The 23,716-nt window shown below is 36.5% G+C and overlaps 2 protein-coding genes across 2 annotated transcripts in view; both read right to left on the minus strand.

The window, feature by feature from the left end:
- Positions 1-23,716, minus strand: part of LPCAT2 (lysophosphatidylcholine acyltransferase 2) — an 89,471-nt gene that overhangs the window by 2,621 nt on the left and 63,134 nt on the right. The window contains exons 12-13 of the mRNA XM_008069956.1: positions 8,253-8,351; positions 3,762-3,897 (exon numbers count right to left, since the gene is read on the minus strand). Of these exons, the coding sequence (XP_008068147.1) occupies positions 3,762-3,897; positions 8,253-8,351 (235 nt within the window). The remainder of the gene's footprint in view (positions 1-3,761; positions 3,898-8,252; positions 8,352-23,716) is intronic.
- On the minus strand, positions 16,194-17,196 carry CAPNS2 (calpain small subunit 2). Its single transcript, XM_008069955.1, has one exon. It carries the CDS (start codon positions 17,109-17,111, stop codon positions 16,359-16,361), a length of 753 nt encoding a protein of 250 aa, XP_008068146.1. The 5' UTR covers positions 17,112-17,196; the 3' UTR covers positions 16,194-16,358.

Here is a 23,716-nt window from a genome sequence, read left to right on the forward strand (position 1 = left end):
AGGATCGCCGGAGCCCAGCAGGTGAGGCTGCGGTGGCCGGGAGTGGCCACTGCACTCCTGTCTGGGCGTCAGAGTGAGACTCCAACTCAAAAAACAAAAATAATAAGTCTTAGTGATGAGCCCAAATCATTCTTTGACACTGTAACATTATTTTACATTCAGAGACCATTTTATATTTCCAAATCAGACAAGTTACTGTTTTTTCTTAACATCTAAAATGAAGGCTCAGCTGTAAGTCTATTTCAATGGTGAAGACACAAGAGGACTCAAGTGACTTCTAAGATCAGTGAGTATGATTGATGATCTACTGACAACAAAATTTTAATTTCAAGCCTTGTGCTCTGTTTAAAAGATCAAGATCCTCTATTAGGATGTTAGTGACATTAAGAAGCAACTTATTTCTATAAGTGCTGTGATTGGGTCTAAGTGGAATTTGAGCATTAATTTGGCTAATGGTAAGCCAAGAATGAAAACAATTTAAGAAGTGTCTGTTCATATCTTTTGCTCACTTTGTAATGGGGTTGTATTTTTTTTTCTTTTCAGCGCGTTTGAGTTCCTTGTAGATCCAAGATGTTAGGCCTTTGCCACATGGAGTTGGCAAATAATTTTTCCCAGTCTGTGGGCTGTCTTCCTGCTCTCTTGATGGTTTCTTTGGCTTTGCAGAAGCTTGTTGGTTTAATGAGGTCCCATTAGTCTATCTTATCTCTTATGGCCCGTGCATTTTGAGTTTCGCTCAGGAATTAGATGCCAGTTCCAATTTCCATAAGGGTGTATCCTGCATTTTCTAACGTTCTTATGGCTTGAGGTTTTACATTTAGGTCTCTGATCCATTTAGAGTTAATTTTTGTGTATGGGGATAGATAGGGGTCTTGTTTGACTCTTCTGCATGTGGTCAGACAGTTTTCCCAGCACCATTTACTGAATATGTTCTCCTCTCTCCAGTGGTAGGTGGTGGAGACTTTGTCGAAGATGAGTTGGTTGAGAAATTGAGGTTTTGCTTCTGGAATCTGAATTCTATTCCATTGGTCTATATGCCTGTTCCTGTACCAATACCAAGCTGTTTTGATTATTGTAGCCTTAAAGTAAAGTTTGAAGTCTAGTAATGTGATACCTCCTGCTTTATTTATTTATTTTTTTTGCTGAGGATTGTCCTGGCTATTCTTGGTGCACACATATGTTTATCGCAGCATTGTTCACAATAGCAAGAACTTGGAACCAACCATGCTGTCCATCAGAAGAGGACTGGATTAAAAAAAGGTGGTACATATACTTGATGGAATACTGTGCAGCCATAAAAAAGAACAAAATCATGAACTTTGCAGCAATCTGGATGGAACTAGAGTTTATAATACTGAGTGATCACATAGAAACAAAGATCTGAGTATCACATGATCTCACTCATAAGTGGACCTTGAACATCTATTGTAATACTATAAGAAAAGGATTGACAATGACTGGAAACTATGGCAGGGCAGGGAGAGGAAGGAAGGTGGGATTAACAGTAGTCAATATCTGTCTGGGGACGGGGAGATACCCCTTTATCAACAAGGGTGCCTGAACGATGCATATTTGTATACCTAACCCTTAACTGTACCCCATAATTTAAAAATAAAAAATAAAACAATTGAAATAATCACTTTTTTTTTTTTAGTCAAAGTCTCACCCTGTCACCCACGCTGGAGTCCAGATAGACTAATGGGACCTCATTAAACTGACAAGCTTCTGCAAAGCCAAACTACCACAACCTTTACCTGCTGGGCTCAGGCAATCCTTTTACCTCAGACTTCCAAGTAGCTGGGACTACAGGTGCATGCCACCACGCTTGGTTAATTTTTTTATTTATTGTAGAGATGAGGGCTTGCCATGTTGCCCAGCCTGGTCTCAATCTCCTGGGCTCAGGCAATCCTCTTGCCTTAGCCTCCCAAAGTGCTAGGATTACAGGGTGAGCCACTGTGCCAGGCCAAGAATCACATTTAAATAATTTAAATGGTCACATTCATGACATACATCAATACCTACTTTTCAAACAAAATTATGCCTAAATATCTCATAACATTCCTGCAAAAAAAGCAGACTATATAATATTGGAGAAGAGAAGATATTCTGTATGTTCTGTTAAAAAAAAGGTTAACTCCAAAAAAAAAAGCAGATTTCTCTAAAAAATTATTTAAATTGTCAGGTATAATTATGACTACTTAAAAATCATTTTTAGTATTAGTTCCCATTGAAATAGTTATTCTGGATAGTTTTTCAAAATTTGGTATCTCAGAGTAATAGAGGGTCTTACATATAGAAGGAAAATGGTCAGAGAAGAATGAATACACATAGGTTTATAGACTGGGCGCAGTGGCTAAAGCCTGTAATCCCAGTACTTTGTGAGCCTGAGGCGAGAGGATTGCCTGAGCTCAAGGGTTCGAGACCAACCTGGGCAACTTGGTGAGACCTTGTCTCTACAATAAATAAAAAAATTAGCCGGGCATGGTGGCGCAGGCCTATAGTTCCAGCAACTTGGAAGGCTGAGGTGGAAGGATCGCCTGAGCCCAGCAGGTCAAGCCTGCGGTGACCATGAGTAGGCCACTACACTCCACCCTGGGTGACAGAGTGAGACTCCAACCCAAGAAAAAAAAATACACATAGGTTTATGACTCGTAAGTTTTATCTCCATACATACTCCCCCATTTTATCCTATCTTTTAAAAATAAACACAATAGATTAAGTACTCTAGGCATTTAATTACCTAAATAAAATACAGGACAGCCAAAATGACGGTAATTAAAAACAGCATAAGAAAAGTATGTAGTCCACTTTCTTCATTCCATGAATGTTAACAAGCTAAACCTCTTTGAACACCATAAAGAAAAAATAATTAAAGAGGAATAACCCTCCAGCCTGAGGGGAAAGACTGGGTAAGGTAAGCCAGCTTGACATTTATAACCACATCAACCTAAGGCAGGGAAACGATTATCTAGGCCTCTCCAGAGAGGTGTATTTCTCAATGATTGTACTGTGAAATATAGGGAAACTAATGTACTATCTTTCAGCTCTATGAAACTTGTTTTGATGTGTGGGCTTGAGCCATCAGGAGAGAGGATGGTCACTGATGTATGAACTTGCTACTCTGCCACAAGTTCTTGCTCCATGATTGTCTCTAACTCACGGAGGTTGCTATTAAAATGGCATGAGACAATGAAAGTGAAAATTTATATAAGCTAATAGTAAAAATCAGTAAGTGTTTAGCTACTACTACTGTTGGTATCTCAGTCCATATTTCTCTACTTTTGTTACAACCCACCTGTTTAACTTGCTCAGTTTTGCCTGGCCACATTGACAGTGAAAAGGAAAAGCCCCTTAAGGAGAGACAGAAGATATAAGAGGCACTAAGTTCTAGAGTCAATGGTGCAGGCTCTGAAGTCAAACTGTCTTGGGTTTTTAATTCTAGCTCTGATGTTCTTTAGCTGAATGACCTTAGATAAGTTACTTAAATTCTTTTTATCTTAGCGAAATAAGAATAACTAAGAATACTCATTGAATAGGCTTGTTATAAAAATAATTAGATGAGTGCCCACTACTAGTATTATTACTATCATTATCACTATCACTATTGTTATTGTATAATAATAAATAATTTGTCAATAATACCAACATAATTATTATCATAATACTATCTATTATTAATATAATTAGTCAAGGGAAACAATACTCTTGAATATCAAGATACTCTCCTTGTAAACTGAATCAGGAGGTCAAAATTGCCTACTCACCGTAGGAAATAGAGTCCCCTTGGGCTATTTCCTTGAAGAGACAAGAAACATCAAGGTCAGGCACTCCAAGAGAAGCCTGCAGAATAGTGGAAAACTCTTCCTCTGTTATGTAGCCATCCTCATCAACATCAAAGAGCTGAAGGAAAAAGAAAATAAAATATAAGAATTAGCTCCCTCAGAGCAATAGTGATATTGAATAATCTTAGAAAATACATTCTTTAATAATTCAAACATTTACTGTGCAGGGGATAGGAATATGCATATGAAAAAATTATGGTCTCTGTTACCCTCACAACACTTACAGTTTGGTGGTAGAAAAAAATCAGAATTAATATACAGTCTATACCAATAGTATGTGGTACAAAGGGACAGGGGAGCCATGTGTGAAGCATGCTGAATCCTACACAAAGAAGTTAGAGGTTTTACAGAAGTTGACATGTAGAGAACATGAAGAGAACGTGAAGTTTGGTCTCAGAACATGAAGAGATGTTCCCAGAATATACAAGAAATGACAGGTGATTGCTTGAGGGGCTCCAGTCAATATAGCCACAAGCAGGAATCAGATCATTCTTCACTTAATCCTGTAGGATTATGATGGGAGAGGAAGTGATGTATCTTAGAACGAAGATAACTTTTTGAGAAAGTGTGGAGAATAGATTGGGGGCGGAAGGTTGATAAGATCAGAGGTCAGAAAACCAATTAGGAATCTGGGGTAGAGGGGCATGAAGGATAGGAAGGGACAGAATTTATAAAAAAGCAAAGATAGGATTTACATATCAGTAAGAAGTCTGGAGTGATGAAAAGGAAGGAGCCAAAGATGGCTGAGATTTTCTAGCCTGGGCAACTGGGTAAAAACTGGTTATATTAACTAAGAGAGGGAAAACAGAAGAACAATGAGATCAAGAGTTGAACCTGTATAGATTAAATGAGTCACAGGTGTCAGGAATAAGAAAGAACTTCAGCATATAAGTTTAGAAGACTGATGAGGTTTGAGATATGAATTCAGGTAAGAACTGAAATTAGGGTGTATTCGAGCTTATCTGTAGAGAATGTAAATAAAGCAAAGGCTTGGGAAGAACAACAGCTGAGATGCGAGTAGGGAAGAGGATCTGACAGAGAAGACTTAGAAAAAGCAGTCAGACAGGAGAAGCAGAAAAGAACATGCAACTTGGAAGCTAAGAAAGGGTTTCAGGGAAGAAGAGATCCTGATAGTGGCAAGGGCCAACAAAGTAAAATACCATAGAAATGCTGAAGAAACAGCAATATGGTTTGCAGGATTTGGTTATCAGGAGATCCTGATGACTTTAGTAAATACAGTTTCAGGGAACTAAAGCCAGATAGTAATGGGAATCGAGGGATGAACAGAAGTAAAAGTGAAGACGAGAAGTATATACTCTTCTTTTTAAGAAATTATGGGATAAAGGGAAAAGAGATAAATGAGATAGTAGCCAAGACAAAAGGAGGTTGTCTTTAGGAAGACAGAGAATGAGTATGTTTTTAGATGGAGGAGAAAAGGGAATAGTGTGGGAAAGACTGAAAGTCAAGCAGCAAAATAGGAATAACTGATAGATAATTAATATCCCATATTCAAAATTCTCTCCAGGGTATTAATAATTTATAATGATATAAGTACTTACTCTTTACAGGCACTGATCAAAAGTGTTCAAATCACTTTATATATGAATTAACTCACATAATCATCACAATAGTCAGGTAGTGTCACTGTCAGCCCTGTCCTACAGATGGGAGAACTGAGACTCAAAGTTAGATAACTTCTCCCAAAGCCAACCAACTCGTAAGTGGTAAGCTGGCGTCCAAATCCAGGTAGAGTTTATCTAGAGTTCCTGCAGTTGAGGTCTCTACTTCTGATCAAATACAAGATCAAAACCAGAGAAAAACAGGCATTAGATAAGGTGTAATAATCATAAAAATAATAAAAAGCAAATATTGAATAGAGTCCTTAAGGACAGGAAGGAAAGAATACAGCTAGAAGTTGGGATTATTGTTCTAACTGGGAAAGCAATGGCTTCTAGTCCATTTCATACTACTCAGAGCCTAATTGGTGAATAAGACTGTTGGACAGTGAAAAGTAAATTAGCATCTGTTTCCACAAGCTTTAGACCCCAGACTTTCTATGCACCCTGGACTTCAAACAGTAATTGCCAGGATTCAGTCACAGCCCACTCCTTGCAAGCTTTCTTCAAAGGCCTTCTATTTCTAAATAAATCTCACCAACTTATCTGAACAGTATAACTTCTGGCTAGATTTGGTGCTTTGTGGCTCCAATTTCTGTATAAGTTCCCTTTACCCAGTCCATACTGGAGACTTATTTCCTGTACATCTGTCCTTTGCCACAATTACCCTAATTAACTTCCTCAGTTTCCCTCTCTTACTCATCACTGTCTGCTACAAAGTTCTCAGATCTATGGTAAACCCCATGATCTGGGCTCTGGCAGAAAGTTTAACATTTCAGTTTGCTTTGGGGGAATGATACCTCCTCATTGCATAGAATATTGTGGGACACAATCAAAACACTCTGTCTTTCCTATCAAGCACATAGCACAAGACTATTTGGACCCTCCCTGGAATGTGAATTATGAACAGAGCTGGAGTTTGCTAATTTTAACTGTGGTGCCCAAGGCAGGGTATAGGGTAGTTCCTATAGCCAGGACCTCTGGGACTTCCTGGTTCTAAGTTTTCCTTTTAGTTTACTCATTGGCCTTAAAGTTAATTACACTTTGGCATCAGATAGCCAGTTAGTCTATCCTAATGCTTGCAGCTTAAGAATCCTAATTAGCAGTCTACCTCTAAAGGTCATTGTGAAGGTGAAATGAGATAAAGGATGGGAAGTTAAATGTGAGGTATTATCCAAATAAAAGGATCCTATACATAAAATGGTACTACTAAATGAAAAATGAAAGTATGAAAAAATATTCCCAAAACATAAAAAATACCTGAAAAGGAAGCTTAAAAAATAATCACTGTAAAGCATGAACCTTGCCTTACTGAAAAAAAAAGGTAATTATAGCTTTATGTCCTCTTTTTTTCCCTCTCCCATCACCAAACCAAGGTCTAGGCTAGATAAAAAATCTCATGACTTCTTTAACACAGTAATTATTGTGATTAAGGGCCAAATTTTCTATCAGGTCTTTCATTGGTAAACCAAAAGTGACCATTTGCCCAACTAAACTTATAATTACACATGCAATCTCAAAACAGAAACAGAAAAATCTAGATTTGGAATAAGTTAGTTATGTGTGTAATTTTAGGTTTTATGATGAATAAGTCTGTAAAAGTTGAAGGTTTTAAACTTTGGAAAAAATTCTGGTCCTAGTCTTATGACCATCTGCTAAGCATCAACCACTTAGGTTCTTTATAGGCCTAGCAGCTAACTCAGTTTAAACAGATCTGAAATAAAAAGTAAACTCAGGGGCTCTTCTGTCAATGACAGAGCACATGAAAATTCCTGTGGCTATCCCTGGTGGCCTCTAAGATGTGAGAAAGAACTCTTGGAAGAAGAGAGTCTTTCCAGATAATCAAGGGGAAAAAAATCTTGTGGAAGTCATAGAAGGATATTCCTCTCTGAGAAAGTCAGGAAGAGATAAGAGTAGGAGACAGAAACAAAGAAGGTCCTCAGCTCTTCAGCTGGATGAATGCAAAGCAACTAAATGGCTGTAAAACAAGAGTTGATATACACAGCTTCAGAAAACAAATAGGGAAATCAAGTTTCTGTTTCACTTGAGAACTGACCATATAAGCTTAGAACTCAAGTGGAACATTGTACTTAAACACTAAGTAGATGAAGCACCTTTACTCTCAGAACCGAAAACACACTTTAGAAAGGTATTCTTCTCTCTTTTTTTACACTTGTAAGTGGAGTCTGGGTCCTTACAATTCACACTTCCACTAAGCTCTGTGGGGATCAGGGACATGAATTTTATTCATTGTTCCTAATTTAGAACTCTGTATTGCTGTGAAAGTATATGTGATACTATAGAAGATATGTGAGGTAAAAATTTGGGGCATTTATGATGGTGTTCACCTGACACTACAATGACAAACAAATTCTATTTTAAAAATAACACTTTAAATATCTCCAACATTCAGAATGACAAAATAAGGACAGATAAGAACTTCCCAGATAGTGAATTAGGATGACTGATGACAGGTGGTGTTTATTTATAAAATTTCCTTTGGGGTTTCCAAATTAGGAGGCTGAAAAGAAATAATTTTTTAAGTTAATTTGTGAAATCACCTGCTCTTAAATCTTGATGCTATTAACTAGGCTACTTCCAAAGACTTTTTGCTTAAATGAATGCTTATGTTTTCTTTATTCTCAATACCAACTAACTTAATCACATTATTCTCCTGTGCATGTCACAGTAGATCTATAAACTCATGTAACAGATTCACTGATTTTCAAATAATACACTTAGAGTCAGCACTTGTTTATGAGACAGACCAAGATGCTTTAAGTGGGGCTGACAGTACCTTAAATGCCACCTGGATGATCTCCTCTGTGTTGGCAGGGTTGCACAAGACAGCCAGGCCAATCACATACTCTCGGAAGTCGATACTGCCATCATGATTCTGTGAAAGGATGGGAGAAATCAGTTAGGAGGGAAACTAGTTGAATTACTATTAATTATACGGTAAGGTGAAATTCAGGTATGCCATACAATTCAACATCATCATGCATTGGGCCCACATGGAGAAAAATTCTCACTGACATGGAAAAGTAAGAAAGTGGCCCACCCATTCCCAAGAAGGAAGACAAATACATTTTCTGTTAGCAATAAGTATAAATATTTTATCACCAGGACCATTTAGAGTGGCTCTATGGCACCCAATGTGGATTCTTGAGCTCAGCTTTTATGAGGGACCCTCTGGGAGGTAGGATATATGAGAGTTCCATCCTTGGTGGGATAGAAGCATTCATTCTACCATTAATGGTGATCCTGCCATAAAGGCCAACACTAAAGGATCATTAGAGGCCCTACAGGGTTACTAAGCAATCCTCTATATGTAGAAAGTGGAAGGGAAAGAAAAAGAGTAAACTGAGGCAGTAATCACAGCCACATTCTTTCTTTCTTCCTGGCTTAATCTGCTGTAAACCAGAAGCAAGGTAAGCAAATTTAGGCAACTTTAATAGCCCTTGAGGCTATCATTTCAGAAGATCCTGTACTTCTAAGCCAGTGAATATAAAATATAACTAGTATAATATGGTCCAGGAGGCAATATAAAAGAAAGATTTGATATTTCTAATTTAGGCAGATTAAATACAGAATTGTCCCTATACATTAACTCTTTGCCTAGACGGGGACACTGAGAGGATAAAAAATGGAACAAAGAAAGCTTAAGAAAAAAAGGAGAGATAAGATAGAGAGTGAGGGAGACTGAAGGAAGAGAGAAGAGAGGAGAGAGAGAGAGAGAGAGAGAGAGAGAGAGAGAGAGAGAGAGTGTGCTAAATAGGAGGAGGAGAAGGGAAGAAAGGAAAATGAGACAGAGAGTGGAAGAGAAAGATGGAAAGAGGGAAGGAGGAGTGAGAAAGAAAAACTGTAAACAAGTACTTGATTATAATCCCAGGTGTTAGAATCATTTTGGCAACAAAATTTTCAAGTGATAAATTCCAAGATAAACTATGAACTAGTAACAACAAAGCTAGTATAGTACTTAACTAGACAGATTAACAAATAATGTTTGGCATCAACAACAGCAAGATCTTCAACTGTGACTAAGTATCTATAGCTCAATCATCAAAAGTTCCTTAAAGGCGAGAATTGCTTTCTTTGTGTATGTGGCAGTGCATTCCCATTGCCTAGCACATAGATACATGCTAAAAAAAAATATTATCTTTTTGTCATCTACCCTTTCCTGCCACTCTGGGTTTACAGAACTTTTGCTTTAAAACACTAAGGCAAACATTATTCACTGGGATTTTATGAATGAATTTGGGGAACGGGGTTTTGGAAAGCCCCTGAAATGATACGCAATTTTTGTATGTACATTCTTTCTAGGGAAAAAATGTAGCTTTTATCAGCTTTTCAAAGCAACAAGATTCAGAAAAGTCAAGAATCACTTAATTCTTGACTGCAAGACGGAAACTAAAGGGAACAAAACTCAGTCTCACTTTCCCACACCATAGAAGGTAGAAATAGAGGTTTAAAGACTTCCTTAAAGTAACAAGGTTTATTCTGAGACAAAATTTCATGTCATCTGACTTCCATTTTTGTCTGGCTATCAGCCTATGAGACTGGTTTTTTTTCTTTCTTAACTTTATTGAGGTATCATTTACATTCAACAGCATTCATCCATTTTAAATGTACAGTTTGATTTGTGTTTTTAGTTTAGTTTTGCTGAAAGATGGGGTCTTACTAACTCGCCCAGGCTGGAGTGCAGTGGCTATTCACAGGTGCGATCATAGCTACACTTGGCCTCAGATACTTTCCTTCAAGAGAGGAGGCCTCAGACTCCCAAGTTGCTGGGTCTACAGGCATGCGTCACTTATGCCCTGCTTACTTTGATATATTTTGACAAATATAAACACCAGCATAACTACAAACTATATCCACATTTCATCAACTCAGAATTTTCAGAGAAGGCAGAATATTAAGGGAAATAATTTTCTTCTTGTCCACCACTATTTAATTTTAATTTTTTTTTTTTTTGAGTCGGAGTCTCACTCTGTCACCCAGGCTGGAGTGCAGTGGCACTTTTTGCCTCAGCTTTCCAAGTAGCTGAAACTACAGATGAACGCCACCATGTGTGACTAATTTTTTGAGTTATTGTAGAGATGAGGGCTCACCAAGTTGCCCAGGCTGGTCTCGAACCCCTGGGCTCAGGCAATCCTCTTACCTCTTCCTCCCAAAATGCTGGAATTCCAGACGTGAGCCTCTGTGCCTGGCCTATTTAATTTTCTTAAGCACTATGGAAAGCTGTTTTTACTGAACCTTAGAGATTGAGGAGCTTATTGAGTCATAGCTATATTGCTCAACATAGATAAATTCTTCTGCAATTAGCTTTCTCTACTAAGCAACATAGAAATCTTGAATAGAATTTCTTAAGAACAGATCTAAGAATGATCTATGGACACCGAAGTAACTAACATAGATTGTCTATATGATTAGAAGTACTCCTTTGAACTTATGTTGTTTCTTTATTGTGAGATATCAAATTTTTATCTATACCACCAAACCCTATGTATAACACAGGTCAAGTATCATAACTCATTTTGCAGATGAAGAAATGGAAATGTAATGAATCTTTAATATTATCACTAGTCACAGAACAAGATGACATTCTGAACCTCTAACTCTCATGTACATATGCATGGTTTTAAATGACAAAAGAATGTTAAAGTAGACCTTTGATGATCAATCATATGAGAAAATATAAGAAAGTTTTCATCCTAGTGATATGAAGGGAACAAAAGCAGCATGGAAATTACTCTGAGAGATTATATTATTGGATTGACAAAAAATATATTGTTAAGGTTCCAAATTCAGAATAATACAATTAAGAACTGGAAGGAATCTTATAAATAATCCACTCAACTTTTACTGAAAAAACAGATATAAATTTCACTTGAGGTTACAAAACTCACTATTGCCATAGCTACAATAAAAATTTAGGCAATCTGACTGCCAATCACATATCTTGATAAACTGTCTCTAAAAAACATTAAAATTATATAGTAAAATATAATCTTCTAATTTGTAAATTCTGAATGTTTCATGACAAAAATTATTCCATAAATCTGTGGTTCTTTCCTTTAAAAACTTACTGAGGTCACCAGGGAACATTATGAACTTAATAAAAGAATCTAGGTTTGAAAATATTTCAGGGCCACATTTCAAAGGAGAACAGCTCTTTTGGAGGGAGGCCATAATCCCTTCATAACCTGTCTTCACCTGGAGCCCAAACCAGCCTAAAGTTGGATCTAAGGTGCTGCAAAAAGGGATGACTAAGCCTCACTGAAACTCCAGTCAGTGACTCATCCCCTTCCGGGAGGTCAGCAGGATCAGAAAAACATGGAAGTGTGTTGGGGGATGAGGGGTACTATGAACTCACAGGCTTCCTGCACCTCTCATCTGCTCAGTCATACAACACTGGCTTCCAGGGCCAGTGGGAATTTCTAGGCCATTTGTTCACATATTGTCCATTTAAAATCTCAGGGAAAAAAAATGGTGATTCTCATGTGTCTCATTCTCAGATATCAGTACCCTAAGGTTGTTGCATAGTTGAATTTATGCAACATTTTAATTCATATGGAATTTGATACTCATTATAACTTTTATGTCTAGCAAAATTATCTAAGGATATGGTTTTGAATGCATTTTGCAAAGACAAACTCCCAAGGATAGGAACTGTTTTCTTTGTTGTGTTATGACTGATATAATATCATTTCTGCAAATGAGAGATAATCAGTGTCCTCAACATAATTTTAAAATGTTTACATAAAACAGTTTACTTGGCAGCAATCAAAAAAATAAGGTTGTCTTTGAAGATATTCTATAAATTCAAAGGAGGATCATTATTAAAATACATTCAATTCTCAGTTATCCAGAAGAGTCTGGGAAAAGGTATTTTGTTTACCCAAATATTCTAATTAAGAGCACATTTCTACCCTCATATAAACTTGTGCCAATTTTCTAGGGATTAAATTGTTTTAATGTACATAAACATTTAAAAAAAGTAATCCTGAAGATTCTTCCAGATCAATAGGCACATTCAATATCAGTACCCTGTAGGTATCTCCACAAATAGTTTTAAAGTCTCCACTGATACTACCTAACTCCAGTCAGGATGGGCATCATCAATAACTCAAAAACAACAGATGCTGGAGAAGACGCGGGGAAAAGGGAATACTTCTAGACTGTTGGTGGGAGTGTAAACTAGTATAACCTCCTTGGAAAATGGTTTGGTGATTCCTAAAAGATCTAAAAATCGACATCCCATATGACCCTGCAATCCCCTTTCAGGGAATACCCTCGGAGGAACTCAAACCACTCTGTGAAAAAGATAACTGTACATGCATGTTCACTGCAGCATTATTTACAATAGTAAAGACATCCAAAGAGGACTGGATAAACAAAAATGTGGTACATATACACGATGAAATATTATGTAGCCATAAAGGAGAAAATTATGAACTTCACAGCAACTTGGATGGACTTAGAGTCTATAATACTGAGTGATTTATCACAGAAACAACTGAGTACCATATGTTCTCACTTACAAGCAAACACTGGGAAATTATAATAATATTATAAGAAAGGGATTGGCAGCAGTGGGAAACTGCCAGGGGAGGGAGGAGGGCACACTTCATCAATAAGTGTACCTTATCTTAAACCAGGTGAAGTGGGGACAAAAGTGAGGCCCAAACTTTATCTACACAATGACTATTTGCAAAACTAATCCTGAATTGTACCATACATCTTGAAAATAAAAAAATAAAAAAAAAATAAAGTCTCCACTATGGATAGTTGTGTAATACTACTGATAAGAGTTCCAACCGAGGTTATTAGATAAATCAACTTTTTTTTTTTTTTTTTTGAGTTGGAGTCTCACTCTGTTGCCCAGACTGGAGTGCAGTGGCTGCTCCCGGCCACCGCAGCCTTGACCTGCTGGGCTCCGGCGATCCTTCCACCTCAGTCTTCCAAGTAGCCAGAATTATAGGCATGAGCTACCACGCCCGGCTGATTTTTTGATTTGTTGTAGAGATGAGGTCTCGCAGCCCAGGCGGGTCTCAAACCCGCGGGCTCAGGCAATCCACTCACCTCAGCCTCCCAAAGGTGCGGGATTACAGGCTGAGCCACTGAGCCCGGCGAGATAAGATCACATATAAATTTTCAATGTTTTTGAAATTTTGCTATTCTTAAGTACAGAACACACAGTTCTTTTTCCTTTCATACAAGTTATAGAATTTAGTGGATTATATAAAAAATAAAGCTACTTTTCAAGATCATGTGGCGTATTCTGAAATTTTAAAATATAGATGAATACTTTTATATATTTTTATCACTGAATGTTATTTTCAGTTTACTATATTGCTTATATTGCTTCATGTTAGAAATTGAAAAATAATGGCATGGAGTTATATGAATCAAAGACCTTCATCTTAGGCTTTAAGTAGTCATCTATGTAGAAATAGATAAATATTTTAAAAGTTGTCAAGTAAATACTTCTTTTACATAGATAATGTGCCTTTAAAACATCAAATATTAGGAGAAAACTAAGAAATTCAGTCACTTGTTAGGCTATTGTTTGTACACAATGCCAAATATTTGGTTACTTGGAAAAATTCAAAGTTTGAGTAAATTTTCTAGTATCCATTCTGACATCAGGTTATTTATACAATTTTACACAAATTCAGAAGAGAACAGAAGGGAAACTTAGGACGCTTCAGAATGGCTTTTCATGAACATGCTAAAAAAGAATCACAAAAGTAGGTACACAACTTGAAATGCAAGGGAAATACTTAATACCACACTAGTGTGAGATGATAGTCTTAACTTGTATAAGACATTTACAGTGAAATGAGCAACAGGAATGTGGCTACACTGTCCTTTCCACAACCATAATGTGGAGGAGATGCTAAATATAAACTTAAAATTCTGAGACCTTAAAAGACACCTGGCACTTTCCTCTTTCTTGGCTACTCTCCTACATCATGCCTAACATATTCTTGGGCTTATTCTAAAAAAGAGACTGATATTAATGTGTGGTTGCTGGCAGCAGCCTCATTCTTATATAACCATACCTGGTCTAAGTAGCATACCAGACCAAGTTAAATTACAAGTCCCTTGAGGAAAGTGAATGTGATCTCAGTGCTTGGCTCATTTCAAAATTATGTGTGTGTGTGGTGTTTCATGAATATTATATGGTGATAATGGTGAACACAGAGGCCAAATGCCAATCTCGCCACATTTCACTGGGGATTTCTAACAGGCAGCTGGGGGCTGTTAACAGGCTAGTTACATCATTTCCATAGTTACAACTTTCTTCTAAATAAGTCTAAAGAGGAAGGAAGAATTTGTCTTTAAACAGGACTCTCCAAAGTAACCTGGGATAGAGAGGATGCATTAAAAACCAGAGAAGCAGAAAGGATAAAGACCAACTAAATAGCAGGCAGAGCAACCCAGCACTTGCAAATGCAGCCTTACTAGCTGAGTCTACTGGCACTGGGATTCTGGATTCTGCTTGCTCTGCTATAATAGCCTGTATCAAAATTATAAAGACAAATCAAAGGCTACACACAAGAAAGGCATGACTATCCCAGCTTCTGGATGCCAGTTTCTTGGTATTACTAACTTACTCCTCCTGGATGCTGGCAACACTGACTTTCCTGTTTGGCTTCAGTTTTGGCTGAGACAGATTTGAAAAATACTGTGAGACAGCCCTACTTTAAAGCATTCAGGGCTGTCAACCTTGGCTGCTCATTAGAATCACTTGGGGGAGCTTTAAAAATATTCATCTCTGGGTCCCACCTCTAAAGAGTCTTATTTGACATATTTGGAGGGGAACTCAAGCATTAGTATTCCTAAAGAGATCTCCCAGTAACTCTAAACTATAGCCAGGGCTGAGAAACATTGCAATAGTCAGCAATATATGTTCTCTATTTTGCTTTATATTCCATTTAACTGGTTACGATTTATGTGTTTTTCTTTTTCTTTGTTTGCTTGTTTCCTGCCTGTAGTTTTCAAAGGCAAACAAAATAATTTTCCTTGCTCTAAGGCAGGGCAAGACATGACAAGAGCTGGCTGACATCAGCAGGGCATGCCTGATTTTGTATGAAGTATGTTTAAGAGTGATTATTTTGATTCATTAAGGCAGTCAGAGACATTTTTGAACTATGGGTTTACTCTTTTATTCTCAATGCCTTTGACTCTCTATATATTTGACAAATATATCAAAACAAAATTGCTATATGTTTCTTTTACTAACAAAACAGAACTAAAGAACTAGAATTTTAGATAGTTTCTCCATCATTTTAAACAATTTACCCTTATATAAGATTGTTTAATTCCATTTTCTAAACCTGTTTCTATACATTAGATAAGTTTCCTGGAAAGCACTTTTCATTTTTTTACATAATGGAAAGACCAGATGCAAAATTATGAGAAAAACAGATTTTGAACTTTCCTCCTCACCTTTTTAAAGGGAAAAATATGTCTCCTAAGTGGCTTTTATATCTATTACAATATTTTTTTAAAATTTCATTCTTACCAACAATAAGGTAAAAGTTCCTACTCCTTGAAGTCCATTCACTAAATAAGCAACATCCTTTTAAAAATCTATTCTATTAGAACTCTGCCCCATATCCCCCATCACTCTCTCACACACACACACACACACACACACACACACACACACACACACACAAATCTAGTAATCAAAAAGTTGATATACAAACCACTCAGAACATCTTTCATGAAATAACTGTTTTAATTAAGCAGTAAAAGGTAGTACATGATCAAAAGTAAGTAGCGTCGTAAGAGAGCTCGTCAGGAAATGACAGCAGGGTATCAGCAACTAAGTGGACAAGCTTTTAGAAGTCCTGCTTCTAGAAAGGGTCTTGACTTCTCAGTGTCCACTTCAGGAATACATAGTCAGCTGCAGCCATTCTTGGATAGAAACTTGAATCAGGCCATCTGCATCTCTGTCTAGAGACTTAAAAGCACGAAACATGGCATCCAGGCGAACCAGGCAGCTGATGAAGTTGTTAAAATCCATACCTCCATCCTCATCAGCATACCGGCGGACAATCATTTGGTAAAGTTGTTCATTTAGCTGGAAGCCAGCTGCCTGCAGAGCTCCCTGCAGCTGAGAACTTCCCAAAGACCCAGAATGGTCCCTGTCATACTGCTTATAAACACACTGCCATTTCTTGATGTTGTTCCACAGATACTTAAATTCTTCAAAGCCCAGCTTTCCAGTTGTGTCACTGTCCATAACAGACACTATGCTCCGGCAGGTATCAAGACTAAAGCCATTGGTCTTCAGATCCTTGTGCTTAGAAAGAACTTTGTTGAGAATATTCATTAGGTCAGTGGCACCCACCTCCATGTCTGGTCCAGCCAGCTGTGCAAACTGTTGCCGAAACCGCCTAACTTCCTCACTTTCTGAGGCCTCCACATTGGTGAAATGCTGCTGAGTGGGAGGTGGTTCTGGAGTATACTGAGCTGCTGCAGCCTCATTGATAAAATTCACAATTCCTCCAACTATCCCTCCAATATTTCCTCCTCCTCTTCCTCCTCTTCTCCTCTGACCACCTCCTCCAAGAAGGCCTCCAAGAGCTTCTCCAAGACCTCTATCTGCTCCTTCCAATATAGCTTTGGCAAGAAACATGCTTTCAATTTAACAAGCAATTATAAAAGCTGCTGAAATCATGAAGATGGTACGAAGAGAGATGAAGTGGAGTCCTGGTAACTTACATGTGGAAGAACTGGCTTTTCTGTAACTGCTTAGAAGACACCACACCCCATGATTTGATGTTTCACCTCCTACTGAAGTTGCCTGAATTCCATGAGGTCCTAGCGCTTGCCATATTTTAGGAAGTCTCAATAAAATTGTTTTCCACCTTTCCAGTATTAATAAATTATAGCATGCATGACACATTAGACTAATATCTCTGAACAAAAATATAGAACTATGTATTTTTATATGTCATTGATTTCTTAGTTCTCTGTCTCACACTTGAAAAATTACATGTATTTTCCTAAGAGGAGAAGGTAAGTGACTCAAGGAAATTACAAATTTCTTTCCTAAGGAATATTTATTGCTAGGGTAGAACTGAAAAATTCTTGGGCATTGAGAGAATATTTACCTAATCCCTTTCTTTTAGCAAAAATTCTCAAAATCCAATGTTCTTAAAAAAACTTTTGGAAGGGAGATTTTTAAAAGCAAGTTCCCCAGTTCCTACCCCCAGAGATTCTGACTCCATAGACCTGCTGTGGGGTCCATAATCAACATTTTAAGAACTTTTTCTGAAGCGTAACATTCATACAGAAAAATGTACAAATTGTAAATATATAGTCCAAAGGATTTCACAGAATGGAAACATCCATGTCATAGCACCCAGATCAAAAAATAGAACATCACCAGTATCCCAGAAGCTTCTTCATGCTTCTTTCCAGTTACTCTCATCTCCCAAGAGTAACTGCTGTCCTGACATCTAACACCAGCAATCAATTTTTACACCTTAAATAAGTGAAATAATACAGTATTCATTATTTGGTGTCTTGTTTTTTAAATTTTTAAATATTTTTAAGATTGTGATAAAAATACACATAACATTAAACTTATCATCTGAATCATTTTAAAAGTATAATTCAGTGGCATTAAGTATATTTGCATTGTTGTACAACCATTACCTCCTTCCATCTTCAGAACCTTTTTCATCTTGCAAAACTGAAACTGTACCCATTAAATAATAACTCCTGTTCTCCCTTGCCCCCACCTCTGGCAACCACCATTCTACTTTCTGTCTCTATGTACCCTGTATAAGTGGAATCATACAGTATTTGTCTTTTTGTGACTGGTTTATTTATTTCACTTAGCATAATGTCTTCAAGATTCACACATGTTGCAGCATGTGTCAGAATTTCCTTGTCTAAAGATGAGTAATATTGTTTTGCATAAAAATACCACATTTTGTTTTTACATTCATCTGCTGGTAGATGCTTGGATTGCTTCCCCTCTTTTGCTAATGTGAATAACACTGCTATGATCATGGGTATACAGAGATTTGTTTGAGTCCCTGCTTTCAATTCTTTTGGGTATATACCCAGAAGCAGAATTGCTAGATCATATAATTCTATTTTTTACCTTTTTGAGGAACCATCATACTGTTTTTCACATTAACTGTATCATTTTATATTCCCACCAGCAGTACGCAAGTGCTCCAGTTACTTTATATTCTTGTCAACACTTGTTATGTCCTGCTGTTTGTTTTTTCTTTTATATTAGCCATCCTAATGTGTGAAGTTTTGATTTGCATTTCCCTAATGATTAGTGATGCTGAACATCATTTTATGTGCTTACTAGCCATTTATGTATCTTCTTTGGAGAAATGTCTATTGAAGTCCTTTGACCATTTTTTAATCAGGTTGGTCTTTGTTGTTGTTGAGTTGTATGAGTTCTTTAAATAGTCTGAATCCTAATCCCCTAGCAGTTATATAACCTCTAAATATTATTTTTCATTTTGTGAGTTCCCTTTCCACTCAGTTGTTAGTATCCTTTGATGCACACAAAGTTTACATTTTGATGTAGCTCTATTTATTTATTTTTCTTTTGTTGCTTGTGCTTTTGGTGTCATATCCATGAAATCATAGAGAAATCCAGTGTCGTGAGATTTTCCCCTATGTTTTCATCTAAGAGTTCTAATGTTTAGGTCTTTGATTCATTTTGAGTTAATTTTTGTATATGGTGTCAGGTAAGGGCCCAACTTCATTCTTTTGTATGTGGATACCCTGTTTTCCCATCACCATTTGTTGAAAAGGTTGTCCTTTTCCTGTAATTAAATGAGAAATTTAATTTAATTTAATTAATTGGCAGCCTTGCAAAAAATCATTTAACTGTATATATGAAGTTTTGTTTCTGAGCTCTCCATTCTATTCAATTGATTTATATGGCTGCCTTTATGTCAGTACAGAACTGTTTCGATTACTCTAGATTTGCAGTAAGTTTTGAAATGAGGAAACATGAGAACGCCAAATTAGTTTTTATTTTTAAAGACTGTATTGGCTATTCAGGATCCCTCAAGATTTCATACGAATTTTATGATGGGTTTTTCTGGGTTTTTTTTTAAGAAACATTGTTGGGATTTTGATATGAATTATTTTAAAACTGTAGATCAATTTGGGTAGTAGTAAGATCTTAACAATATTAAGTCTTTTAATCCATAAACAAGGGATGTCTTTCCACTTATTTATCTTTTCTCTAATTTTTTTAGTAGTGCTTCATAGTTTTCAGTGTATACAACTTTAGCTTTCTTCACTAAGCTTATTCCTAAGTATTTTATTCTTTCTCAAGCCATTATAATGGAATTACTTTCTCAATTTCCTTTTCAGATTGTTCATTGTTACTATATAAAAAGGCAACTGACTTTTGTATGTTGACTTTCAGTCTTTAACCATTGAGTATAATGTATCTGTGGGCTTTTCAGACATGGTGCTTATTATGTTGGGGGAACTTTCCTTATATCTCTAGTTTGTTGAGTATTTTTATCATAAAAGAATACTTAATTTTCTCAAATTATTTTTCAGTATCCCAACTGAGATGACCATGGGATTTGTCTTCTCCTTCTTTGGGAATGTCATTGATCAATCCATTGATTGATTTTCATATGTCAAACCATCCTTGCATTCCAGAAATAAATCACCCTTGATCGTGTTGTATAATCAATTTAATGTGCTGTAGAATTCTGTTGGTCAGTGTTTTCTTGAGAATTTTTAAATCAATATTCATATGGTATATTGGTCAGTACTTTTGTTATCTTTTTTTTTTTAGTTGGGAATGTCACTCTTGTCACCAAGGCTGGAGTGCAGTGGCCCACTTAATGCCACTGCAGCCTTGACCTACTGGGCTTAGGCGATCCTTCCACTTCAGTCTTCCAAGTAGCTGGAACTCCAATGCACGCCACCACACCCAGCTAGTTTTTTTTGTGATTTATTGTAGAGACGAGGTCTTATCAAATTGCCCAGGCTTATCTCAAACCCCCAGGCTCAGGCCATCCTCTTGCCTCGGCCTCCCAAAGTGCAGGAATTACAGGCTGAGCCACTGCACCTGACCTGTTACAATATCTTTATCTGACTTTGGCCTCATAGAATGAGTTAGAAAGTATTACCTCCTCTTTAATTTTCAGGAAGAGTTTGAGAAGAACTAATGTTAATTCTTCTTTAAACGTTTGGTAGAATTCACCAGTGAAGTCAACTGGTTCTGGGTTTTATTTTTTGGGAGGTTTTGATTAGTGATTCAATGTCTTTATTAGTTATAGCTCTGTTTGGATGTTGATGTTCTATTTCTTCATATTTCAGTCTTGGTAGGTTGTGTTTTCTAGGAATTTGACCATTTTGTCTGTTATCCAATTTGTTGGCATGTAGTTGTTCACAGTCCTCAATTATAATCCTCTTACTTCTGTAAAATTGGTAGCAGTGTTTCCTCTTTCATTTCTGATTTTGTGTGTCTGGTTTTTTCTACCTCAACATTACATTTGTGAGATTTCATTTTATATTTTCAATAAGCATCTTCAGAAGTCTGTAACAGGTGGTCCCAGATGATATTTTTGAGAAAATCTAGCTTTGTAACTAGGTAGAGGCAGAGTACAAGTCCTCCAGAGGTTCTTGAAAGTTCTTTTGGTCAACTCAGGGAAAGGTGAACAGGACTTAATGGTCAAATCATTACATTACTTAGCATTTGGGATCTCAATTTCAAATCTGCAAAATAATTATAACAGTATCTTCCTTGTTTACTTCAAATTAGTCAATCTGACTTATTATATAACAGAACTTAGGCTCAGTGCTTAGGATATAAATGTGAATATAACAGAATTACTGTACTCAAGAATCAAACAGACGCACAAAAAATTGGTTGAAATTATAATCTGAAGTCTATGTTCATATTTTTAATATTAATACTAATCTATTATATTTGTATATAATATGCTTTGGTATGTATGTTTTATATATTTCCTCTGAAAAATACAAAGGTATTCCAGATAAAGAAAGAAAAAAAGAAGTTATGCTACTTATTCAAGGTCATGCAGTTAATACATTGTAATATATTATCCTATCAGTATGGGTGCCCAAAAGGGGAACAATGAATTCTGCTGAAGCAAAGCAAAGGAGAATATGTATCTATAGGAGAAATAATATAGGCCTGACTACAGGCTGAGTTAGAGTTCTTCAAAAAGGTAAGGGCTATAAAAAGACAGTTTAGTAAAAACACAGAGGAGCTGAAGGATTTGCAGTATTCAAGAGATGGTGAATAGTATAATGTGATGAGAATCTATTGCTGACAGTGATGGTAGATAAAGGGAAATCGATAAGATAGAATCTGATTGGAAAGGGCTTTGAACTGCCATGTGACAGTCTATCTCACAGGTTATTATAGAAGCTACTGACAGCTCACATATAAAGTCAAAAGGAGATTAGATATGAAATTACTCTAGCAACTGTATAATTCTATATAAATATAGAATTCAACTACATAGAATTGAATAATGACTATTCTAGTTATTATTAGGGAGAGAATAGTAGCTAGGGGACATTGCTCTGTGTAGGACATGGAAGCAATGTCCTGTCTTCTACTATATCCAACAATTTATGTAAAACTCTCCAGTGACTGGTTGTATTTTTGATAGGCATGATGAAATGGCCTCTGTGAGCACCAAAGGCCAAATGCTCCCCTTAACCACACAGAGAAAGTACCACAAAAGAACTGTCTTCCTTTTCGGGAATCACAAGGGGCCATCTGGCTTTAGACAGATTTAAACCCATTCATATAAGCTTCTCTCAGAGGAAATTACATGGACTTTGTTTTTATAATATTGCAAATTAACTTGATAGCATCCACTCATATGAAATCTGCCTCCTTATGTCCATCTGAAGTGTGTGTGTGTGTGTGTGTGTGTGTGTGTGTGTGTGTGTTTGCTGCAGTTTAAATATAATTCCTCTTTTTTTGTGAAAATGGAGTGTATTTTGGCTAACAGTTTCTCATAAGCCATCATATAATCAAAGACTGTTATTAGATTAACAAGCTTTTTTCTTTCTCTGGATGATTTAATCCCCTATGGCTATTTATTAGAACATTAACTGCAACCTTAGTTACTGTCTGCGGGGCCTCTACTGTCCAGATATGAGAAAAAAAAGAATAGTAGGGAAGGAAGCCACATTTGATGGAAAATTTAACCCCAGTTTGGGTAGAAGAGTTATTAAACTTAAAAAGTACATAATGACACACAAGTGTTATTAGCAATATTAATTATAATAGTCTAAAAGTAGAAATAACCTAAATACCCACCAACTAGTGAATAAACAAAATATGATGCATCATATGAAGGAATACTGTTCAGAAATAAAATGAAATGAATTACTGATATATACTACAGCATGGATAAACCTTAAAATATTATGCTAAGTGTTTTAAAAAAACTAGGAATAAGAGACTATATATTCTATTATTCTATTTATATGAAATGTCTAGAAAGGCAAATCTATAGAGACAGAAAGTAGATTGGTGGCTTCCTAGGGCTAGGGGATAAGTAGTTAACAGGAATTACCAGTTAATAACACAAGGAATCATACTGGGGTAATAGAAATGTTTTAAAACAGATTAATGGTGATAACTGCACAACTTGGCAAATTTACCAAGAAATAAAATCACTGAATTGTATACTTGAAATGGGTGAATTACATGATATGCAAAATATGCCTCAAAAAAGTTAAAAAAAAAAGTTAACAGTGACAGTTTATAGTAAAAAGAATACTGAATTAGGAATTCTAGTCCCAGTCCTGCAATTAACCTGTGTGACCTTGAGCATGTCACTTCCTCTCTTTAGTTATTTTCTGCTAAGTGAAGAAGATGGGTAATTTGCTGCCAAAGATTCTTTTAGTGCTACAATTCTCTGAGTCTAGATTTTCATGAACCATGAAAAAGTGACAACGGCATTATTCTTTTTTTTTTTGAAAGCAGTACTTATTGAGAGAACAGAAAAGCTCCCTCAGTGGGAGGGGACCCGAAGGGGTTGCCTGCATTATTCTTATACTGAGTTTAGTTTCTTTTTGTTGCCTAAGATTTTGTACGCTATACGTTAATTAATTTAATCTTTCTGTAGCTTAGGTCTGGTTCCACAACTTTTAAAGACATGCCTATTTCTCCTTATCTCCACTTTGAAATATTGTCTGCTTTTCAAAAGTATTTCTTTTTTTTTTTTTTTTTTGAGTTGGAGTCTC

Source organism: Carlito syrichta, unplaced genomic scaffold (assembly GCF_000164805.1).
Source record: "Carlito syrichta isolate Samal-C Ts95f unplaced genomic scaffold, Tarsius_syrichta-2.0.1 Scaffold312595, whole genome shotgun sequence".
Classification (NCBI taxonomy): Eukaryota; Metazoa; Chordata; class Mammalia; order Primates; family Tarsiidae; genus Carlito; species Carlito syrichta.